Genomic DNA, 19,678 nt, shown 5'->3' on the forward strand with positions numbered 1-19,678 from the left:
ACAACTCACTACCACAACAAACACATATCTACACTTAAATGGACCCTATTTAACTAAATGTGTACCCATTAACCATCTAGGTGGCCTTTCCTTAACATTATTACTTCTTCCAAACATGAAATTTTATCGACTTCACTTAGGCTAAAATGACGATTGATGTTGGATTCTCATTATTTTAGGATCATACTCTCAAAATGTGATAAATTAGAGAAGGATATATCTCATAATGTGCACCTTGTGGATGAAACTAAAAAAATGTTCGTTTAAACGTAACCGTGCACCTAGACATCGTAAATTTGTAATAGAATAGCTCATAGCCTAGCTAAATTTGCTCTCTAATATTGTAATACTTGTAAAATCGGAATAGAAGACGTTCCTCGGTGTTAGAGTCTACTCTAAATGATGATATGCGTATAGTATCTTAGCTTAATGAAATTCTATTTCCTTAAAAGAAGAAAAATACGAACCTACTCAAAACTCAGAAAGCCATGAATCTTGCCTTCTGCATGCTAAAAATTAAATTTAAGTCAACCGGCTGGTAGTTGGCTAAAGCATATTACCAAATGAGAAATATATTTACATATTAAAACCACAACCAAATTCCATCGACCTTCTAGCTAGTATTTAATGTCACCCTTTGCCCATCCGTTTCATCAAATATTCATCAATCTAGTTATACACCTATATCATCAAATACACACAAAAAATCAATGGCTCCTAGTTTTGAAGATGGAAAATCACTATTCAACTTTGTTGTTCGAGATGGCAATGGTGTGAAGGGCATGGTGGACTTAGGCTTGTCCAAAGTCCCTGAGCAATACATACAACCACCACATGAGCGCATAGTGAAGCTGAATAGATCAGTTCATGAGCTACCACCAATTGATTTGTCAAAGCTGGATGGACCTGATCACGACCAAGTGGCAAATGACATTGCCAATGCTGCTGAGGTTCTTGGGTTCTTCCAAGTTTTGAACCATGCCATACCTCTCGAGTTGCTAGAATCCCTTAAAAGTTCTGCTAATGATTTCTTCGGACAAGCGCCTGAGAAGAAGGCTGCGTATAGGAAAGGTGTGAGCCCTAGCCCGCACGTAAAGTATGGGACGAGCTTTGTGCCAGAGAAGGAGAAGGCACTGGAGTGGAAGGACTATCTGAGCATGGTGTATACTAGTGATGCTGATGCTCTCAGTTATTGGCCCAATGAATGCAAGTATGATATTATTGATTATTCTTTTCATATATATTGCCTGCTAATTTGAACTACACATTCAAATTAATTGCTAACAGCTTATCTAATCAATGGTTTGTTTGTTTATATTCAGAGTCTTACAACATATCATATGTCATAGTCTCATAATAAAATGTTTGCCTCTTAATACGTACCCAATTTCTAACAATCATAGACAAATTAAAATACCAACTTGATCAAGTGTTCTATGATTAATATGATATATTTACAGGGACGTTGCACTCGAGTATCTGAAAACCTCAACAGATATGGTAAAGAAAATAGTGAAAGTTTTGATAGCAAAGCTTGGAGTGACACTAGAAGACTCAAAACTTGAGGCACTCATTGGGTTAAGGATGGTTAACATGAATTATTACCCAACATGCCCTGATCCTGACCTCACTGTTGGTGTCGGGCGTCACTCAGACATGGGCACCTTAACTGTGTTGCTGCAAGATGGAATTGGAGGTTTGTATGTGAAACTTGAAGAAGACATGGATGGTGGAAAGAAAGGAGAATGGATTGAGATCACTCCTGTCCCTGGTGCTCTGGTCATCAACATTGGTGATACGTTACAGGTTAGTTCATAGCTACAAAATATATAAGATTAAGCTTTGTATATATTTGTTTCGTGGAAAAAATTTCTTTGACGTGCATATTTAATTTAACTAGATTATGGCTTTTGCTTGTAAAATCTTGTGAAGTATTTGAATACAGTTTAGTTATATTTTAACCCTAGTTTTGAGTCTTTTGACCATAAGCTACAAGTAGATTATCAAATGTGTCTGAAAGTTTCGATATCAGATACATAAACTAAAAGTAGATGGTTATATTTATGCTTACAATTAAATGGGTAAGTTGTAGAAATTCATTATCAAATGTGTTTCAATTTTTTGTATGAAAAATGTTAATCATAATCTTCTGCGTGTGGTGAATGAATCAGAACATAAATTGAATGTGAGATTTATTTAACCATGCAGAAAATAACTTGCACTTGCTTATGGTAGACAAGTGTGGCTAGAAAAGCTCAAATTATTATGGATTTAACCATGTTTTAACTTGTGATATTGTTCTGTTGTAGATACTTAGTAATGGAAGGTACAAAAGTGCTGAACACAGAGTGCGAACTACAAGCAGCCAATCAAGAGTATCTGTCCCAATATTTACCATCCCAAAGGCAACAGAAAGAATTGGGCCATTGCCTGAGGTGGTGGAGAGCGATGGAGTTGCTCGCTACCGTGAGGTGGTGTTTGAGGATTATATGAACAACTTTTTTAGCAATGCGCATGACGGGAAGAAGTCTCTTGATTACGCCACTACTTGATCTGCAAAAGATATCCAGTAATTTCAAACCAAATAAGTTACTATGTGCAACTTTAAATTAAGTTTGCTCCCTTGATCCATGTAATAAGGAGGGGTTGTATTTCTCTTTGTACTTTCACTTTCCTCGAGTCTCTTTTTGTTAACTGTTTTGTAATTTCAGTTTTCTTGGTTATCTTTTATTTTGTGAACGGAGGGATCGAACCACGAGTATTTAAGGGTGGGATAGGAAAATAAAAAATGAACAAAAATCAAACCGTTCACTGAATTGAAACTGAAAAAAAATCGAACGGAAGTTAAAAAACCAAATAGAACCAAAGACTATTAGTTAGGTTTCAAAAATTCATAAAATTGAACTGAATTAACCGAATAAAATATAAATTAATGTTGCAATCCTATTGGATTAGAAATGTGACTCTGTAAATCCTAGTGTATCTAGGAGTATCTTATATATTCCTATTAGAGATGTAATCCTATTAGGGTAAAGATTCTACCTATGCTACTACCATAAATAAAGGCATAAGGGGATGATACAACACGCACATCATAATTACATATCTCTCTTCTCTCTGTTGTCGCCGGCCCCTCTCTCTTTTTGTCCTTTATACCGTTCAGTCAAATAGACCTATAACACGTTATCAGCATGCACTTGCCAGAAGCTAAGGAACTAAATGATTGTGGGAGGCTCTCTTCTACAAATTCAAAGACTTTCAATTGTTTTCTGCCAATCAGGTTCTTCTAAAATAAATTAAGATATTTGAAAAAAAAACCTTGAAGCATGAAAACATTCTCCATGATGCACGACCTCCTATATTTATATTTTCCTTTCAATTATATATATTGCATATATGTTCATATATTTTGTCAATATATATACTTGTTCATGCAATACGCAATTATGCTATGTGGAATTTGCGAGTCAAAGTATCGAAATTAATTTAGAAGCAAGTAGGGTTTTTAACCCTATAATTGGAAGGGAAAAAAAGAAGAGATTTTTGCGGCATTTGCTGCCACACCATCGTAGAACCCTTACTTTGGCCTACAGCCTAGCCGTGTGGAGCAAACCTTGGGAAGGCATCGTTTCGAAGCCTTGGACCATTCGTAGCAGCCCTTTGGGCTTGCTGCCGCTGAACTGCAACTAGGCCTCGGCCTGGATTGGATTGCACCACGGGCCAGGAAGCCCCGAGCTCACACCAGCATGTCTGAAGCTTGCTGGGCTTGTTCCTTGTCTCGGCCCAATCTGCTAGTAAGTTTTTTTGCTTGTTGGGCTTTGCTTTTGCCACGGGCCACGACCTATGTGGCTGGGCTTGTCCCTACGGCCCAAAAATCGAAACCTAGCTTCGGCTGGGGTTTCCACGCACCACCCGCAAGCCAGCCTTGGGCTAGGCTTGCCCCGTGCACCGATTTCAGCCCATAACGTCAGCAGCCTTGCTGCTGGGCTTCCTAGACTCTTAGCACGTGGCCTGCATCCACTCGAGGCCCATACCTTTAGGGCTTTGCCCTACTCACGATACCCAAGCCCATCGTGATTGGGCTATGGTTTTTCAAACCCAATGCTATTTTTTGGCATTCTCTATAATTTTAACATGAATGTTATAATTATTTTTTCTTCTACGATTGACCTTGTATGGTCCAACCTATTGAATTAATTAAAGTGATCAATAGTCCATTAATCTGACAATTAAACCAATATTATTGGCCTGAAGTCCACTTTTTGGCATTAATGATTAAATAAATTATTTCGTTTCTTTGAACCGTTGACTATCTTTCGCAGTCCTGATGCACTCACGCTTGGGTTCCTGAAGCAATTCACAAATTCACTACACTTTATTGTATATTGTATTCTGTGTTCTTGTAGGTACCCTTAGATGAACTAAACATTCATAACTAAATCAAACTTGTAGTTTCGAATTTAGTGCATTTGTAACCCGAAGTTTTCATTCAAAACTTACCACATGAAACCCGTAGCTTTTATGCTTAAATTAAACCCATACATGTATATAGAACTTGAATGTTCTACGATATATGTCTATGGTTTTCCATATGACTAACCAAGTTTTGTTGTACCCTCTGTTTAGGGACATGTCCAACTTGAACAAGCTCGATTTCACTGCTCTGGAAGTCTCTGGAATAAACTACCTGAAGTGGGTTCAAGACGTGAAGCTACAGCTTACTGCAAAGAGTCTTAGAACTACTATTGAGGAATCAATCGACAATGAACCCGTCGATGAAGCTCAGAAAGCTACTACTATGATCTTTATCAGAAAACACATCCATGATGCACTGCAGATCGAGTACTTCTCAGAGGAGGATCCATGTACCGTTTGGCTCGCTCTAACAGATCGTTTCGATCACCAAAAAGACATTTACTTGCCTGAAGCAAAACACGACTAGCAGCATTTACGCTTTCAAGGCTTTAAGTCTGTGAATGAATACAACTCTGAAGTTTGTAGATTCCGATCACTGCTCAAGTTCTGTAAAGAGGACTTAACCGAACATGATAATAATAATATAATGCTTCACAAAATTTAATAAAGCCAATCTCCATAAAGGTCTGCCGTATTTCCCCTACCTGGATTTCAAAGCATTGCTCCGACTATTTATTACAAAAGTCTACCTTCAGTAACTCCTATTCACAAGTGTAGGCAATGACTAAAAAGCATGACATGAACTTTAACCCCAGTCAAATAACTTGGCATTACTAATTGAACACCAACCAATTCAAATGTCATTTTGGTTGATCTAGAATAGCTTGGTCATAACAAACTAAATGTTTGAATAAGTACAACTTTTAGAAAATCAGGGAGCATGTGAAATTTAAATATACATATGCATGCTTTCCTTTGGTATATAATTAAGAAAGGTGGCATTTTAAACCATGTATATGCATAATACAATTATTTCCAACTCCAAGACATATGCTTTACTTCATATATAATTGAAACTATTTTATGTCTGTAGCTTGATAACAAGATAACAAGCTTGGATCAAGTTAGTAGATAACAGTTTTTTCCTCTGATTGGTGTGTGTGTGTGTGTGTGTGTGTAGTCTGATACTAATATGTTGCTTTTTATATATAACTCGCTGAGAAATCAATTAACATATATACTTGAAGCGGTATTGCAAAAGATAGCAATATTGTAGGATTGGATTTTGTGAGGCTAATTTCATAAGAGCTATCACAAACAAACGATTCACTCTATACTATAATAATACTAAGACTTTCTTGTCTAACTCCATTCAATCACAACCCTAATTAAAAGCTCAGAAGCTCTACCATTTAGGTCAAAGAATTAGTACTTACCCTTCTGTGTCCGTGTTCCCCTCATACTGGCAGAAAGACATTAGTCTACCGTAATCGACCTTGCTCCTTTATTTGATTCTTTCAAAGTCGACTAACCATCATCAACAGAGCAACTCTCTTCTCTTATACCTTAATTTGTTTCCCATTCTATTGCCATCTCCGCAGACATCCAATTCAACCTTCATCTTAATTTCTTTTCTCATCCTTTCTTTCACTCACTCACTTTCTCCGACCCAAAGTACCTTTTCCCTCTTCTCTTTATTCATCTCTCACTAGACTCGTTTCTTACTGGAGTTTGCAGCTCTTGAGGTCCCTATTTCTACTTATACAATCCTTGGTGATTACGCATCAGATAAAAATATATATATATAGAGGAATAGTCGTCAATTAGAGAGGAGGAGCTGTCGACTTGATAGAGAAGAACAAATAAGGCAGCTACACTTAGCTAATAGATAAGGCTTGGGTTTTTTTATCGTCATGCAAAGCACGAGCTTCAATTGTTCAATAATCAAAGTGAAGGGGGAGGTGTCACTCAAAAGGAAAGATGAACACTGGTTTTACCACCTCCAAACTGGAGTGCTCTCCAAGTAGTCCTACTCATTCATCATTTCAAATTACAAGCATGCCATTCTTTCATTTGGCCAACACATGGACAACAATAACCAAATAAATTTGAAACATATATATATATATATATATATATTTTTTTTTTTTGTATATTTAATCAAAATTTCTTTAATTACTAAATAATAATATATAAATATAGGTCTTCACAATTCCAGATTTGCAATCGTTGCAGTTTATGTCGACGACATGAACCTCATCGGAACTCCCGCAAAGCTTGAGGAAATTGCCGTTCACTTGAAATCAGAATTTGAGATGAAAGATCTTGGGAAAACTCAATATTGTCTCAGCCTGGAGATCGAGCTTTGTTCGGATGGAATCCTAGTACGTTAATTGAATTATACCCAGAAGGTGTTGCGACATTTTAATGAGGATAAAACAAAACCTTCAAGTATTCATATGGTCATTCGGACTCTATATGTTAAACGAGATCCCTTCTGTCCCAAGAAGGATGATGAAGAGATTTTGGAGCCTGAAGTTCCATACCTAAGTGCAATTAGTGCTTTATTGTACTTGGCTCAATGCACTAGACCCGACATCTCATTCGTTGTTAATTTTTTGGCTAGATACAGCAACGCGCCTACACGCAGACATTGGAATGGTGTTAACGACATTTTCCGCTACCTTAAGAATCTGACGAATTTGAGCTTGTTCTGCACCCACAAATCCTTGAGAGGAAACGCTGCCCCCTTGGTCCTCGGGTTGATTCCCGCCTTGTTAGTTACGCATATGATGGTTATTTGTCTGACCTACATAGGGCACATTCTCAAACGGGCTATGTCATTACCGTTGGAGACATTGCTATATCTTGGAGGTCTACCAATCAAACGCTAGTTGCAACTTCTTCGAACCATGCTGAGATTCTCGCCTTACATGAAGCCTCGCGATAGTGCTTTTGGTTAAGATTAGTCATGGAACATATTCGAAGCACTAGTGGTCTTTCTTCGATCGTTGACCTTCCTACGACGATCTTTCAAGACAATGCAACATGTATTGAGCAGTTAAAGAAATAATACATCAAGGGAGACAACACCAAGCACATAGTGCCGAAGTTCTTTTATTTTCACCAGCAATGTGAAAACCCGTATTTTAGAATATATATATATATATATTATGGTACTTTATTTATTTGGTATTAAGATAGTTATTCTGTTTCATATAGTATTTCCAATGTATATTATTTTAATTTACATGCATTCATTCTAGTGAGACTACCCGGCCCCTTATTTTAACTTACCATTGTTGTCAACTTTAGAGTAGTTGATATAGGCATACATATCCTATCTTGGTGGCTTTCATGTTAGGAGGACACAAGTGCAACAGATGTCTTTGGCAAGTTAGAGATAACACCATCCAATTATTCATTCCAATCTTATTTGCATAGTCATTACATTGGAGCTTAAGGTTGTTCCGTGTGTACCAGTCATCCTCTTTAAGTGACACCTATTTATCCACTTGGCAGCCAACTCTACTACCCTAACAAGTGTTAATCTCTCATACCTTATTATCCAATGATATTGGACGCCTCCTGCTATACTTGCCAAATTTCTACATCTACAAATAGCACCCCACCTTTCACTTTTATTCAGACAATTCCTCCAAATCTTTTTATCTTCGTTGCATGTAGTTTCTAGGCAGAGTACGTTGGTTTGTATAATATATTATATAATATCTATGTATATATAGAGAGATTAGGAAACAAAAAGAGTGATCAAGGAGTTTACTCAAGTATGTGAAGCTTAGCTATTTCGGTAGTGACGTGGATAAGCACGTGGAGCTTAATTATTTCGGTGGTGACGTGGATAAGTACGTGGAGCTTAACTATTTCAGTAGTGACGTAGATAAGTACGTGAAGCTTAGCTATTCCGGTAGTGACGTGGATCTTTATTTGAGCTTTGGAATTCAGGTAGGGGGAAATACGGCAGACCTTTACAGAAATTGATTTTATTAAATTTCACGAAGTGTTATAATATTCTTGATCTTTTTTGGTTGATTAATGTGGTTGGATATTAATTGGCTAATTGCTTCAGTTAAGTGTTTACTTGTTATTGGTTATGGAATTATTGCTGAAATGTTATTCGTTGAGAATATATTGTGATACATGTGAATGATAAAATGACATTATTTGTGCATCATTCATGTTGATGTGGTTGGAATTTCAGTGTTCAGATTGGAATTATGGAAATGATATTTTGTGTAGTTTAATCTATGCATTGTGAAACTAGTTCCAAGCGAACGTGCACATTAGAATAGGACATCGACGGAAATTGTTGATGTGGGTGATTTGGGCTGGAGATCAATGACTTAGATAAGATAGCTAGCAAAAAGGGTGTATGAATGTGGGATATCGTATGGGGGTTAGTTTTTATAATAGAACATTTGAACCACCACTGCAGTGGTAAAATGCAGGGTATAGGACGTGCATTTCCGCGTGTTTATTATATAAATTAACGGGGGTAGCCGAAGAGGTTGCATTGCATTCATGCATTGTTATCGATAATAATTTGATGTTTGGCTATATGATTTCATGACACTTAATTTAATGTTGTCAATTTACTGTGATGAGGTTATGTCTCTACTGAGCTGTTGAAGCTCATCCCTCAATTGTTATGCAGGTTTACGACCTAGACATTCAAAAGGGTAGCCAGGATGAGATTGGATTGGATTGGAGTAGAGAAAGTTTATTCATCTATTTACGGTAGGTTGTAAAGAATTCTTGATTTGTTTGTGAATCATGAATTATTTTTATAAGAGGAATTTATTTTCCAACCCGTTCCAATTTCCTTTTATTTATTGAGTTTTTAACTCACGTGTCAGCTTTGGGTTTGAGTTTTTATTACCGACTCCAGGTCCGAGGTGGGACAAGCAATAACAGCATCAGAACATTGAAGTCAAGCAAATCCGTTCCCAAGACAACCTAGTCAATCTCTTTACCAAGTCATTGCCCAAGTCTACTTTTCAAAAACTCGTCCAAGGAATTAGTATGCGTAAATTATCTGGGTTGGATTACTTGTAATTCTCTTATTTAGAAGTTATGTCTAACTCAGAGGGAGTATACTAAAGCATACTCACTTGATCTTAATGTACTCTTTTTCCTACGATTAGGAGCATTTTTCCCCACTAGGTTTTTGCTACCTAACGAGGTTTTGATGAGGCACCCATCATGGAATGATCATATTCTGTTGAATTCACTACTTTTGTCCTGTTTGACGTTTGTTTTAGGCATTATACATATTTCTCACCTTTTTCCTTAGCTTATGGGTTTTTGCCTACCTTAGGTTTCACCATAGCGAGTTTTTGTGAGTTTTACTACCAATGCATACTTACTTTCTTATATCTGAGACTCGCATTCACCCATTGTGCCGACGATTTCATTAACTGTTCTACCTCATTTGCTGAAGATCTAATGCGATGTTTTGTTTGAGTATTTACACACTCAAGGAGGAGTGTTGCAGTCTTATTGGATTATGAATGTGATTGTTTAAATCCTAGTGTATCTAGGAGTATCTTGTATATTATCTTTAGTAGTTTTAATTCCTATTAGAGATGTAATCTTATTAGGGTAAGGATTTTACCTATCCTACTACTTTAAATAAAGGCATAATAGGGTGATACAACACACACATCAGAATTACATATCTCTATTCTCTCTCTATTGCCACCGGCCCCTCTCTGTTCATTATACAATTCAGTCAAATAAGCTTATAACAATTAATATATTTTTATTTATTAAATTCGTTTTCTTTTTTCAAGTCCAATTTCAAATAAGAGAAAAATCTGTATAACCCAACTTCAAGCCCATACTTCTTGAAAAGTCTAAAAGTTAATCTTTTTTTATCCCCTAGCCGCCTAACTTTCTCTCTTCTCTCCCACACTCTTCCTCCGCACGGATTGGTATGCTTGACCGGCTTCTCTTGTATATTTTTTATTACTTCTTGTGACTGTAAATGCTTTGTCTTTTGCTTGATTTTGATGTGCCATTGCACTCTTGAACACACAAGGAAAAACTTTGACCATTGTACATTTTTATGACTTTAAAGACTCCACTTTATTTATCTTCTAATATCTGCATGAGCAGGTGGGCTTTAAACTGCAATTTCTATTTCTCGAATATCAGCGCCAAGCTCGCACAGAAATTTTGAAACTTCTTCCAAATTTGCTGCCATAAAATTCAATGTAGTTTCTTAATTCTAACGATACTCTTTTAGGAAAGAAAGAATAAAGACTATGCGCAAAGGATATTGGTCAGATGCTTGAAGCTTCATGGAGATGAGGGAGAGCGAGAGGAGAGACACGGAACGCAACATGAGGATCCTAGTCCATGAATCCCTTCTTGCTACAAGTCATCTCCAACATTCCTCGCGTACAAGTCATCCCTAATTTTCAGATTTTATTTTAAAAAAATAATGTTAAGGAGAATAAAATTTTAAATCGAATTTTGTAAATCAAATAATATAATTATTAATGATTAATTATTATGTTGATTAACGTATTTATTTATTATTGATGATATGCCAAACTAAACCGATAAGAAAAAACTGAATAAAAAAATCATAGAAAAGTAAAACGAACCAAATCAAACTAAATTAAAATGTAATTGAGCACAATAATTACATGTATTAAATACAATTACTATTCTGACAACCAGATATTGTCCATATCAGAAAATATATTTTAATAAATCACTGACAGCCATAATGATAAACATTGCATCACAATTCGATAAATACAGAAGAAAAAAAAAAACAGAAATTTTTTTTTTATAAAAATAGAAGAGTCAGATAAGAAATATTGCGTTTTGGTAAGCCGAATCAGTTGGCGTTTAGAACTAATAAAGCTTTTTACTTTTTAACTTCTCAAGACCACTCACAAACGCTTGAAACTTGAAGGCACAAAATTTTCATTTACCGTTTAATCTCATCTCTCTATCCCACTGTTTAATCGAGCATGGAGGCGAGCAAGGAAGCGTTTCTGAGAGAGTTTGGTGAGCACTACGGATACCCCAACGGTCCCAAAACCATCGACGAAATCCGAGCTACCGAATTCAAACGATTAGATGGTCTGCATCTCTTTAATTCCCTTCTATGTTCCATCCCTTTTAATTTCTGCTTGTTTCCCGAGAAAATTGAGCTGGAAAATGATACAACGGAGCTTCTGAGATTAAAATTTGTTACTTTTCAATCTTTTTAGTTGACGCAAGTGAAAATTTTCAATCTTTTAACTGAATTATTATTGGGTTTTGGTTGTTGATGCTGTTGGGTTTGGAAAATGTAGGACTTGTGTACTTGGATCATGCTGGTGCAACTATGTATTCTGAGTTGCAGATGGAAGCAATCTTCAAGGATTTCACTTCCAATGCTTATGGAAACCCACGTATCCTATTCCGTGTAAAATGAATGATCGGTTTTAGAAATCGTTATGTAGTTTAAAACTTGAAATCAGATATTCCTGTAATCTTATTGCATTTTTTTTTTCGTTAAGTTCCTTAATTTGTATCTAGATAGCCAAAGTGATACCAGTTCTGCTACGAGTGACATCGTAAGGGAAGCCCGGCAACAGGTATACCATGTTATCTCCATCTGCTTTCGTGTTAGTTTTCCCAATTTATTGTATTTTCGAAGGTCCAATCTTTTTCTAATTTTTCCAAGTCTTTAGACAGATTGTCAAATGTTGTGAGTTCTAATTGTTGTTCTGAATTGTGTTAGTGAGCGATATTTAATATCTGGTGGTTCATGTGCAAAATCAATAGTTAGTCCCACATTTTATATTTTGAGTTTTTTGATAGCCCTGTGACGCTTGTATAGGTCCTGGACTATTGTAAAGCATCCCCAAAAGATTACAGCTGCATATTCACTTCTGGGGCTACAGCGGCGCTGAAACTGGTAGGGGAGGCCTTTCCATGGAGCTGTCAGAGCTGTTTTGCTTACACGATGGAGAATCACAATAGTGTACTTGGGATCAGAGAGCATCCTAGCATGCCTTACAAAATCATCATTTTTTAATCTCTGTTATAAGTTACAGCTTCCAAGTTTGTGCTTAATGTTTAGCATAGTTGCACATCAGTTTTGTCAGATGATTGACTTCTGATTGATGTTGCGCACTTATGTTGTGCTATCGCTTATGGCCTTTTGACCTGTATACGTGTTCCCGGTTTTATTATGCCTGAAATCTTTTTGCAATCAAGTCTGTTCCTTTCGTTTGCGATTGTTTGCACATACTGCTAAATTATTAATTGAAGTCATTATTCTTTTGTTTTTTTTTTGCCTTTTTCACCTTCTTAAGAGCCTGAAATCCATATAAATGTAGCCCTTAATTAGTTTAGATATGCACTGGGTCAAGGAGCTGCAGCTTTTGCAATAGATGTTGAAGAGACTTCGCATCATGGAGTGTCTAATGGTACTGTGGCATCCATGAAGGCATTGCAGCACCCAATACAAAGGAGAAGTGAAGCTAGATCCCTGGAGGGAGAACCAACAGGTATTTCTAAGTGGACACTTTAGATATCGACTGGAAATTGACCTGAACTTTATCGCAGCACATCTTCCAAGCATCTTTGAATGGTTGTTTCCAACATATGTATTCACACACACACATATTTGATAGAGAAAGAGGGGGTCCAAACAGTTTGGCTGAATTATGAATTTTTTCACGGTTAGTCCTTGTGATATTCAAGATTATGGCAATCTCTCATTGGATATCTGTTCCAACATCAGTAAGTTGGAACATGACCTGTGAGGATTGTTTGAACCCATAGAAAATCTTGATTTATATTTCTCATGGATCGCTTCGAATTAAGCTATTTCTCTCTGTCTCTGTGTAAGACACACACGTGCACACACTGGCTGTCTGTCTTTCCCTTCTAAGTTACTTCATATGCATATATGGATATAGATATATAGAGGGTAATGTTCTATACTCTTATATAAACATCAGTTTTGCATACTGATATTTTCTTGAGAATTCATGATAACGTATGGGAATTTGATTCATTTAATTGACCTGATACAGGTGATGCATATAACTTATTTGCCTTCCCCTCAGAGTGCAATTTCTCAGGGTTGAGATTTAATCTTGATTTGGTGAAGACAATTAAAGAAGACCCAGCAAGAATTCTGGATGGCTCCCCATTTTGCAAGTATAATAGTCATACCATCGTTATCCATTTAACTTTTATATATGCTCTGCCATTTGCACTCAAGTCTAATTTGAATTAGTGAATGATGGCATATTTTATCTCGACAAAATTATTATTAATAGAGTTACTGCGATCAGTTTATATTACGCTTATCAGTCCTTTATGGATGTCTGTAGAATACATATTTGGAGTGAAGATGTGATAGATATTTATCCTTTGAGTCTCTCTATCTGTCATCTGGTCTGTTTTTTTTTCAATGAAGTGTTTTCCTGGAAGACAAGTATACTAAATTCGTTCTTGTAGAATCTTTGCTGATGATCACTCTATGATTGCTTCTCTGTTAGACAGCATATTTATGCCCATTCTAGTATACTTTCTTGTTTATATTGCACATGTGGGTAGTATACACTACAGAAATTTTGAGAATTTTTCAAACAATTCTTCAAATTGAGCATTATGCATTAAATATTGGTTCTTTTTTATTTTGTATCTCAGAAGTGGCCGCTGGATGGTCTTGATTGATGCTGCAAAAGGAGCTGCCACAGAACCACCGGATTTATCACAGTATCCGGCAGATTTTGTTGTTATGTCTTTCTACAAGGTACATATATTTGTTTGGATTGTATTAGAAACAATCACCTTTGGGTATTGATTTTTGGTTTTGATGTTTCTTGTTAAGCTATTTGGTTATCCAACTGGACTTGGAGTGCTCATTGCTCGAAAGGGTAAGTAATTAATCATGAATACGTCCTTAGCTTCTAATGGTGTGCTAGAAGTTTTCTCTAATCTTACATATTGTTTATGCTATACCTCAGATGCTTCCAGATTACTAAAGAAGACATACTTCAGTGGAGGTCTGCACCTTTTTATCTAATTTTCTATCACCATCGGGATTGTTACTCAGTGGGTAATCATTAGAATATTTCAGGCACGGTCACAGCCTCAATTGCTGATATTGACTTCGTTAGAAGAAGAAAAGGTGTGGAAGAGCTGTTTGAGGACGGTACCATTTCATTCCTGAGCATAGCATCTATTCACCATGGGTTCAAAATTCTCAATTCCCTAACTGAATCTGCCATATCTCGGTATGTTATAGTTTGTTACTTTCATAATGCATTTTGTACAGAGAAAAATAAACCTTTTTCTTACTAATGTTTCTTTTGTCCAGAAATGTATTTTCTTCTCGGTTTTCATACTTTTTCATTATAATCTTTCATCAGTTGTGTCTGCCTACACACGTTTGATATGCTCTACTGCGTGACCCTTTTATACAGGCATACAGCATCACTTGCAACTTATGTGAGGAAGAAGCTCTTGGCCTTGAGGCATGAAAATGGAGCCAGTGTTTGCTCACTCTATGGAACTTCAAAGGTTGTAATTTAATTCTTATCGTGTTTCTATTGTTCTTAACAAAGCTGCTGCTTTTATTTAAACAGGGCCCGAATGAAGGGCTTTATCTTATGGGGCGGGGATGGTTATATTGTTATTTTTATTACAAGTAGACATGGATTTTTAAGGGAGTCTCTCTGCATGTAATTCTCAAGGGAAAGATAGTAGAAGGTGAAAACCAAGTTTATTGGAGTATCAAGATCCATTTTTTTAGTTTCTTGACTTTCAGCGAGTCTGGTTAACATGATGTATACGTTTGCTATGCTTTTTAACATTTCTGATTTATGGGCTTCTTATATGTCAACGTTAATTAGTTTGGGAAGTCTTACATCTGATGAGTATACTCTACTGAGTACTGACACTCAATCTCTTTCTACTATGTTTTTTGGGATTTGTAAACAACCATCTGCTGTGATTTGACACTTTCCTCTATTAGGCATCATTTCATGGATTTGGCCCTACAGTCACTTTCAACTTGAAAAGGTCGGATGGATCTTGGTGTGGATACCGTGAAGTGGAAAAACTGGCATCTTTATCTGGAATTCAGTTACGGGTAATATTTGTGAGATTTTCTTTTGGCATTCAACCGATCCTATTGTTCTTTGAATGGCATCAATTTTTTCCTACTCCACTTTATAAGATCAGTAACTTTACTCCCCTTTGGATAGGTTTTGACAGTCCCTTATATCCTGCTTTCTGTGTAGACAGGATGCTTTTGCAATCCCGGTGCATGTGCAAAATATCTTGGCTTGTCTCACTCAGATCTTCTTTCAAATATTGAGGTTTTTCTTGCTTCTCAATCAGTTTCTTTTATTATATTTACATGGTCCACTCATGACGTCAATTTAACAATTAGGTTTTTGAAATTAGGCTGGCCATGTTTGCTGGGATGATAATGACATAATTAATGGCAAACCTACTGGAGCTGTGAGAGTATCCTTTGGTTATATGTCAACGTTTGAAGATGCAAAGGTAGATATTCATTCTCAAACCATAGAGAGTTCTAGTAAAAATTTTGAGTGTACAGTGGCGCTGCATTTCTGTGTTAAAAGAGTGGAATATATAATACGCAGTATACACACAAGGAGAGAAATATAGCCGAAAACACTAATTTGGGGTTTTCTTTCCTGTCTAATTTTCTTCTCTCTTTCTTGTTTTATGATATGCAGAAATTTGTTGATTTCCTGACAAGTTCGTTTGTGGCATTACCAAATTGGAATGAAAGTGGTTATCAAATAAACCAAGGTTCATCCTCTTTCTGGTTAATTAGTATGGTGCTTTGTATTATCGGCTGAATGAGTTGAAAACTGGAATTAGATCAACGTCCTTTATTTCTGCTGTCAAATTTTCTTCGTTACACTTTTCTTAGTGGTTCTTGTGTATATGTGTTGCCTTCACAGTAAACTTTGTCAACTTACTAAAATTAAGTTTTAAAAAATTGTAGGTCCTGAAAGCAGACTACCAGCTGCTTGTTTGTATCTCAAGTCGATTACCGTCTACCCAATAAAATCATGTGCAGGATTCAGTGTGGAAAGTTGGCCTTTGAGCAGTACGGGTAGCTATTTACCATCTTCTCATTTCCATGGGTTGTGTAAATTTAAATTTTTTGGTTGGGTTGGAGCTTCTAAAGTTGATTTACAAATTGAATTTTATTTTTTTTTCTGTGATTTTTGAGCAGGTCTGCTTCATGATCGAGAATGGGTTCTTACAAGCCCAAGTGGTGAAATTCTTACACAGAAAAAGGTAAAAGTAGTTTCTGATGCAGAAGTAGTTTTACATGCATGCGCACATGTACAAACACAACTCTATGGGGAAACCTGGTGTATTTCCATCTACTTCCATATGTCCATTTCCCATTTCAAGCTTTTTAAATCCACCCTGCTAAAGCAGCCATGTTTAATCCATGGCGGACATATCTAAAGTAGTGATAAATGAGTTCCATGTAGATTATTTTGAGCTAGTCCTTTTAGTATTTATTTATTTAGTTGTTTTTTTGTTAAAAGGATTAGCTTTTTTCTAAAAGATGAGGGTATTTCTAGGTGAAATATGAACAAATAAAAAAAATATGTTAAACAGCATTCTAGATGTGACCCACACGGTTATAATTTCCAAGTGTCTGATCTATTCTTCATAGAGTTTTTCATAGTTTTGATACAAGTGATATTAGGGGAGGGGGGATACGACCACACGATCTTGGGGGAGATTTCATAATTTGGATTATGTGAACATCAAATTGTTTAATCATTTGACCAACAAAATTGATAAATATTAACTTAATTCTTCTAAACTTGGTTTTGCAGGTTCCTGACATGTGCTTTATCAGTACTTTTATTGACCTCAATGAGGGAATATTGTTTGTAGAGTCACCAAGATGCCAAGCGAGACTGCCAATCAACATTCTGACAGATTCATGCAATGGTGTGCGAGAAGAAATTAAGTTAAATGGCCAGAGGTAAGAGAAAAAATTTAAACTGAAATCCCATGATCTTTTAGATTTTCCAGTCGGTCAATTTAACTGCTTTTTAATCTTCACTTCTAGATTAGTATGGCCTTGTTAGCGCATTCGCTATGTGACTTTCTATACCGGTGGAATGTTAGTGTCATTATTACCTGATTTAAGTAGGGTTTAATTCAAGTCACAGATATCGACAATTACTATAGCAATGACTGATGAAGTAACTAGGACAAAATTATTACCAGAGCAGATGCGTGCATTCATATATGTATATATACATATGCAGATCTTGGTGGCTTGAAATCAGCATAATTTCTTAAGCATTTATTTGTTTCTGGGTCCATTTTTCTAATTTGAAAGGTCAAATAATGTATCTGTTAGTTATTTTCTGTGAGTATTTGTTATTACAACGATTTCCATGCAGTGAAGTTATGAAGTTTAGAAAGTTCGCTTAAGTTTTCAGTTATCCTCTTCATTCTATAAAGCTTTTGAAGTTATGATGTCTTTTTTCTTCCCTTAGATATGAAGTACAGTGTTACGACAATGAAGCCAATATTTGGTTCAGCAATGCCATTGGCCGACCATGCACTTTATTACACTGTTATAGTTCGAATCACAACCATTGCTTGAATAAGAGCAAAAGTATGTGCATGGGCAGAGATGCGCAGAGCATATTGAATTTTTCGAATGAAGCTCAGTTCTTATTAATATCTGAGGAAAGCGTATCTGACCTCAACCGCAGAGTAAGCACAAGTAAGTTCTTACATAGTAATGGAACCTCTTACTGTACTGTAAAAAGCATGTCAAGATGTCACTTTTAATGTGTGTTTAAACCCCTACATGAGCTAGCTAGCTGAAGAACATATTCCAATCTAACCAAGGCCAAGTTAGCACATACAGAAAAGTTTCTTCAGACGAACAATTAATGTCTATACTCTTTCAATTTAGCGGTTGTTTGGTTTATAAAATTTCCATTTCCCTTGATATTTGAAATTTCATGCTACTGAGTTATTGATGGCAGAAGACGTACAAAAGGGTGCTCGTGGAGCTGCAGGTCAAATCGATCCACTGAGGTTTCGGCCCAACCTCGTCTTATCTGGGGGTGAACCATATGTTGAAGATGGATGGAGAAATCTTAAAATTGGGAATAAATACTTCACAGTAAGTCATTACTTTAAACATAAGGATGGCTTTTCTCTCTTTTTGTCTCATTAATTTGTTTATGTTTTGTTTCCTAGTCTTTGGGTGGATGTAATCGTTGCCAGATGATCAACATTGTTCATGAAGCTGGACAAGTGCAGAAGTCAAATGAACCTTTGGCTACTCTAGCATCGTATAGGAGAGCGAAGGTAATCCTGATGGTTTTTTGAAAGTTATGTTTATTTAATTATTATTTTTTTAATTCACAAACCAAATCAGATCAAATTTTTTACTGACGCAGGGAAAGATTTTGTTTGGGATACTTCTGAAATACGAAAGAAGCGAAGTCGTAGGTGGGGACGATGATTTGTGGCTTCGAGTGGGACAAGATGTAGAGCCGAATATCTTGTAGCTTCATGACATGTGTATGGAGCAGCCTCGGACGGTATCTAACAAGTATAAGTTGCATTGGGATATAGTTAGGTATTCCTACTCACAGGACTCTCTAACATTGGTATAAATGCAGAGCGGTCTGATGCAAGAACTTGGCAATGGTCTTCTCCAGAAGCATTCGACTGATTTAATACGTTCCATATACGGTTATGGCCGCCCGGAAAATTGAGATTCAGTGCCATATATACTTGTGTGTGTACGCATAAATGTACTAATTTACAACATTGCTTTATGCATTTAGATTCGGCCATTCTTAGAAACATAGGGTTTGTCCGTTCTAGCCAAAGATGTCTTGCTTATGAAAAGCAACAATGTACTAGTTAACACATATAATCAGATTTTCTGTTTCATTAGCAACTCAAATTCTCTCTTTAAAAAGGTAATTTTGGAGAACTTTTGCTATATAAGATAGTTGATCATACTTTTGAGTGACCGGGGTAATAGAAGCAGATTTGCATCGTTCTAGTTCGTATTGCAGTCTGAACTTTGTAATAAGCGTTAGGGAGTATTGCGTTATGTGTTTGGAGAAATTCTTGAGTAAGGCTGTGACACGGGGAAAGCTCTCACAGCCTATGTGGACCATGTACTCAAGACTTTCTCGGGCAGTTAGCAAACGGACTTGTTTCTTGG

At 36.4% G+C, this 19,678-nt stretch overlaps 2 protein-coding genes across 4 annotated transcripts; both read left to right on the forward strand.

Moving 5' to 3' along the window:
* The first annotated feature begins 707 nt into the window (after positions 1 to 707).
* LOC103952012 (scopoletin 8-hydroxylase) lies at positions 708 to 2,671 on the forward strand. Its single transcript, XM_009363539.3, has 3 exons — positions 708 to 1,210; positions 1,461 to 1,806; positions 2,310 to 2,671. Exons 1-3 carry the CDS (start codon positions 711 to 713, stop codon positions 2,550 to 2,552), a joined length of 1,089 nt encoding a protein of 362 aa, XP_009361814.2. The 5' UTR covers positions 708 to 710; the 3' UTR covers positions 2,553 to 2,671.
* Positions 2,672 to 11,283: 8,612 nt separating this feature from the next.
* Positions 11,284 to 19,405, forward strand: LOC103952011 (molybdenum cofactor sulfurase). Of its 3 annotated transcripts, none has more exons than XM_009363537.3 (22): positions 11,284 to 11,535; positions 11,751 to 11,849; positions 11,977 to 12,035; positions 12,281 to 12,441; positions 12,799 to 12,953; positions 13,485 to 13,611; positions 14,107 to 14,212; positions 14,291 to 14,336; positions 14,427 to 14,465; positions 14,540 to 14,696; positions 14,886 to 14,982; positions 15,437 to 15,553; positions 15,705 to 15,782; positions 15,871 to 15,972; positions 16,170 to 16,245; positions 16,445 to 16,555; positions 16,679 to 16,743; positions 17,301 to 17,452; positions 17,976 to 18,208; positions 18,480 to 18,616; positions 18,694 to 18,804; positions 18,897 to 19,405. In XM_009363537.3, the coding sequence occupies exons 1-22, from the start codon at positions 11,424 to 11,426 to the stop codon at positions 19,005 to 19,007; spliced, it is 2,451 nt and encodes an 816-aa protein (XP_009361812.2). In that variant the 5' UTR covers positions 11,284 to 11,423; the 3' UTR covers positions 19,008 to 19,405. The 3 variants fall into 3 exon arrangements, with proteins under 3 accessions (XP_009361812.2, XP_009361810.2, XP_048425828.1); XM_009363535.3 differs by having other exon boundaries at positions 11,285 to 11,535; positions 18,477 to 18,616; XM_048569871.1 differs by having other exon boundaries at positions 11,285 to 11,535; positions 13,518 to 13,611; positions 18,477 to 18,616.
* The last annotated feature ends 273 nt before the right edge of the window (positions 19,406 to 19,678 follow it).

Source organism: the organism of the source record quoted next, unplaced genomic scaffold (genome assembly GCF_019419815.1).
Source record: "Pyrus x bretschneideri cultivar Hongxiangsu unplaced genomic scaffold, Pyrus_bretschneideri_v1 Contig50, whole genome shotgun sequence".
Classification (NCBI taxonomy): domain Eukaryota; kingdom Viridiplantae; phylum Streptophyta; class Magnoliopsida; order Rosales; family Rosaceae; genus Pyrus; species Pyrus x bretschneideri.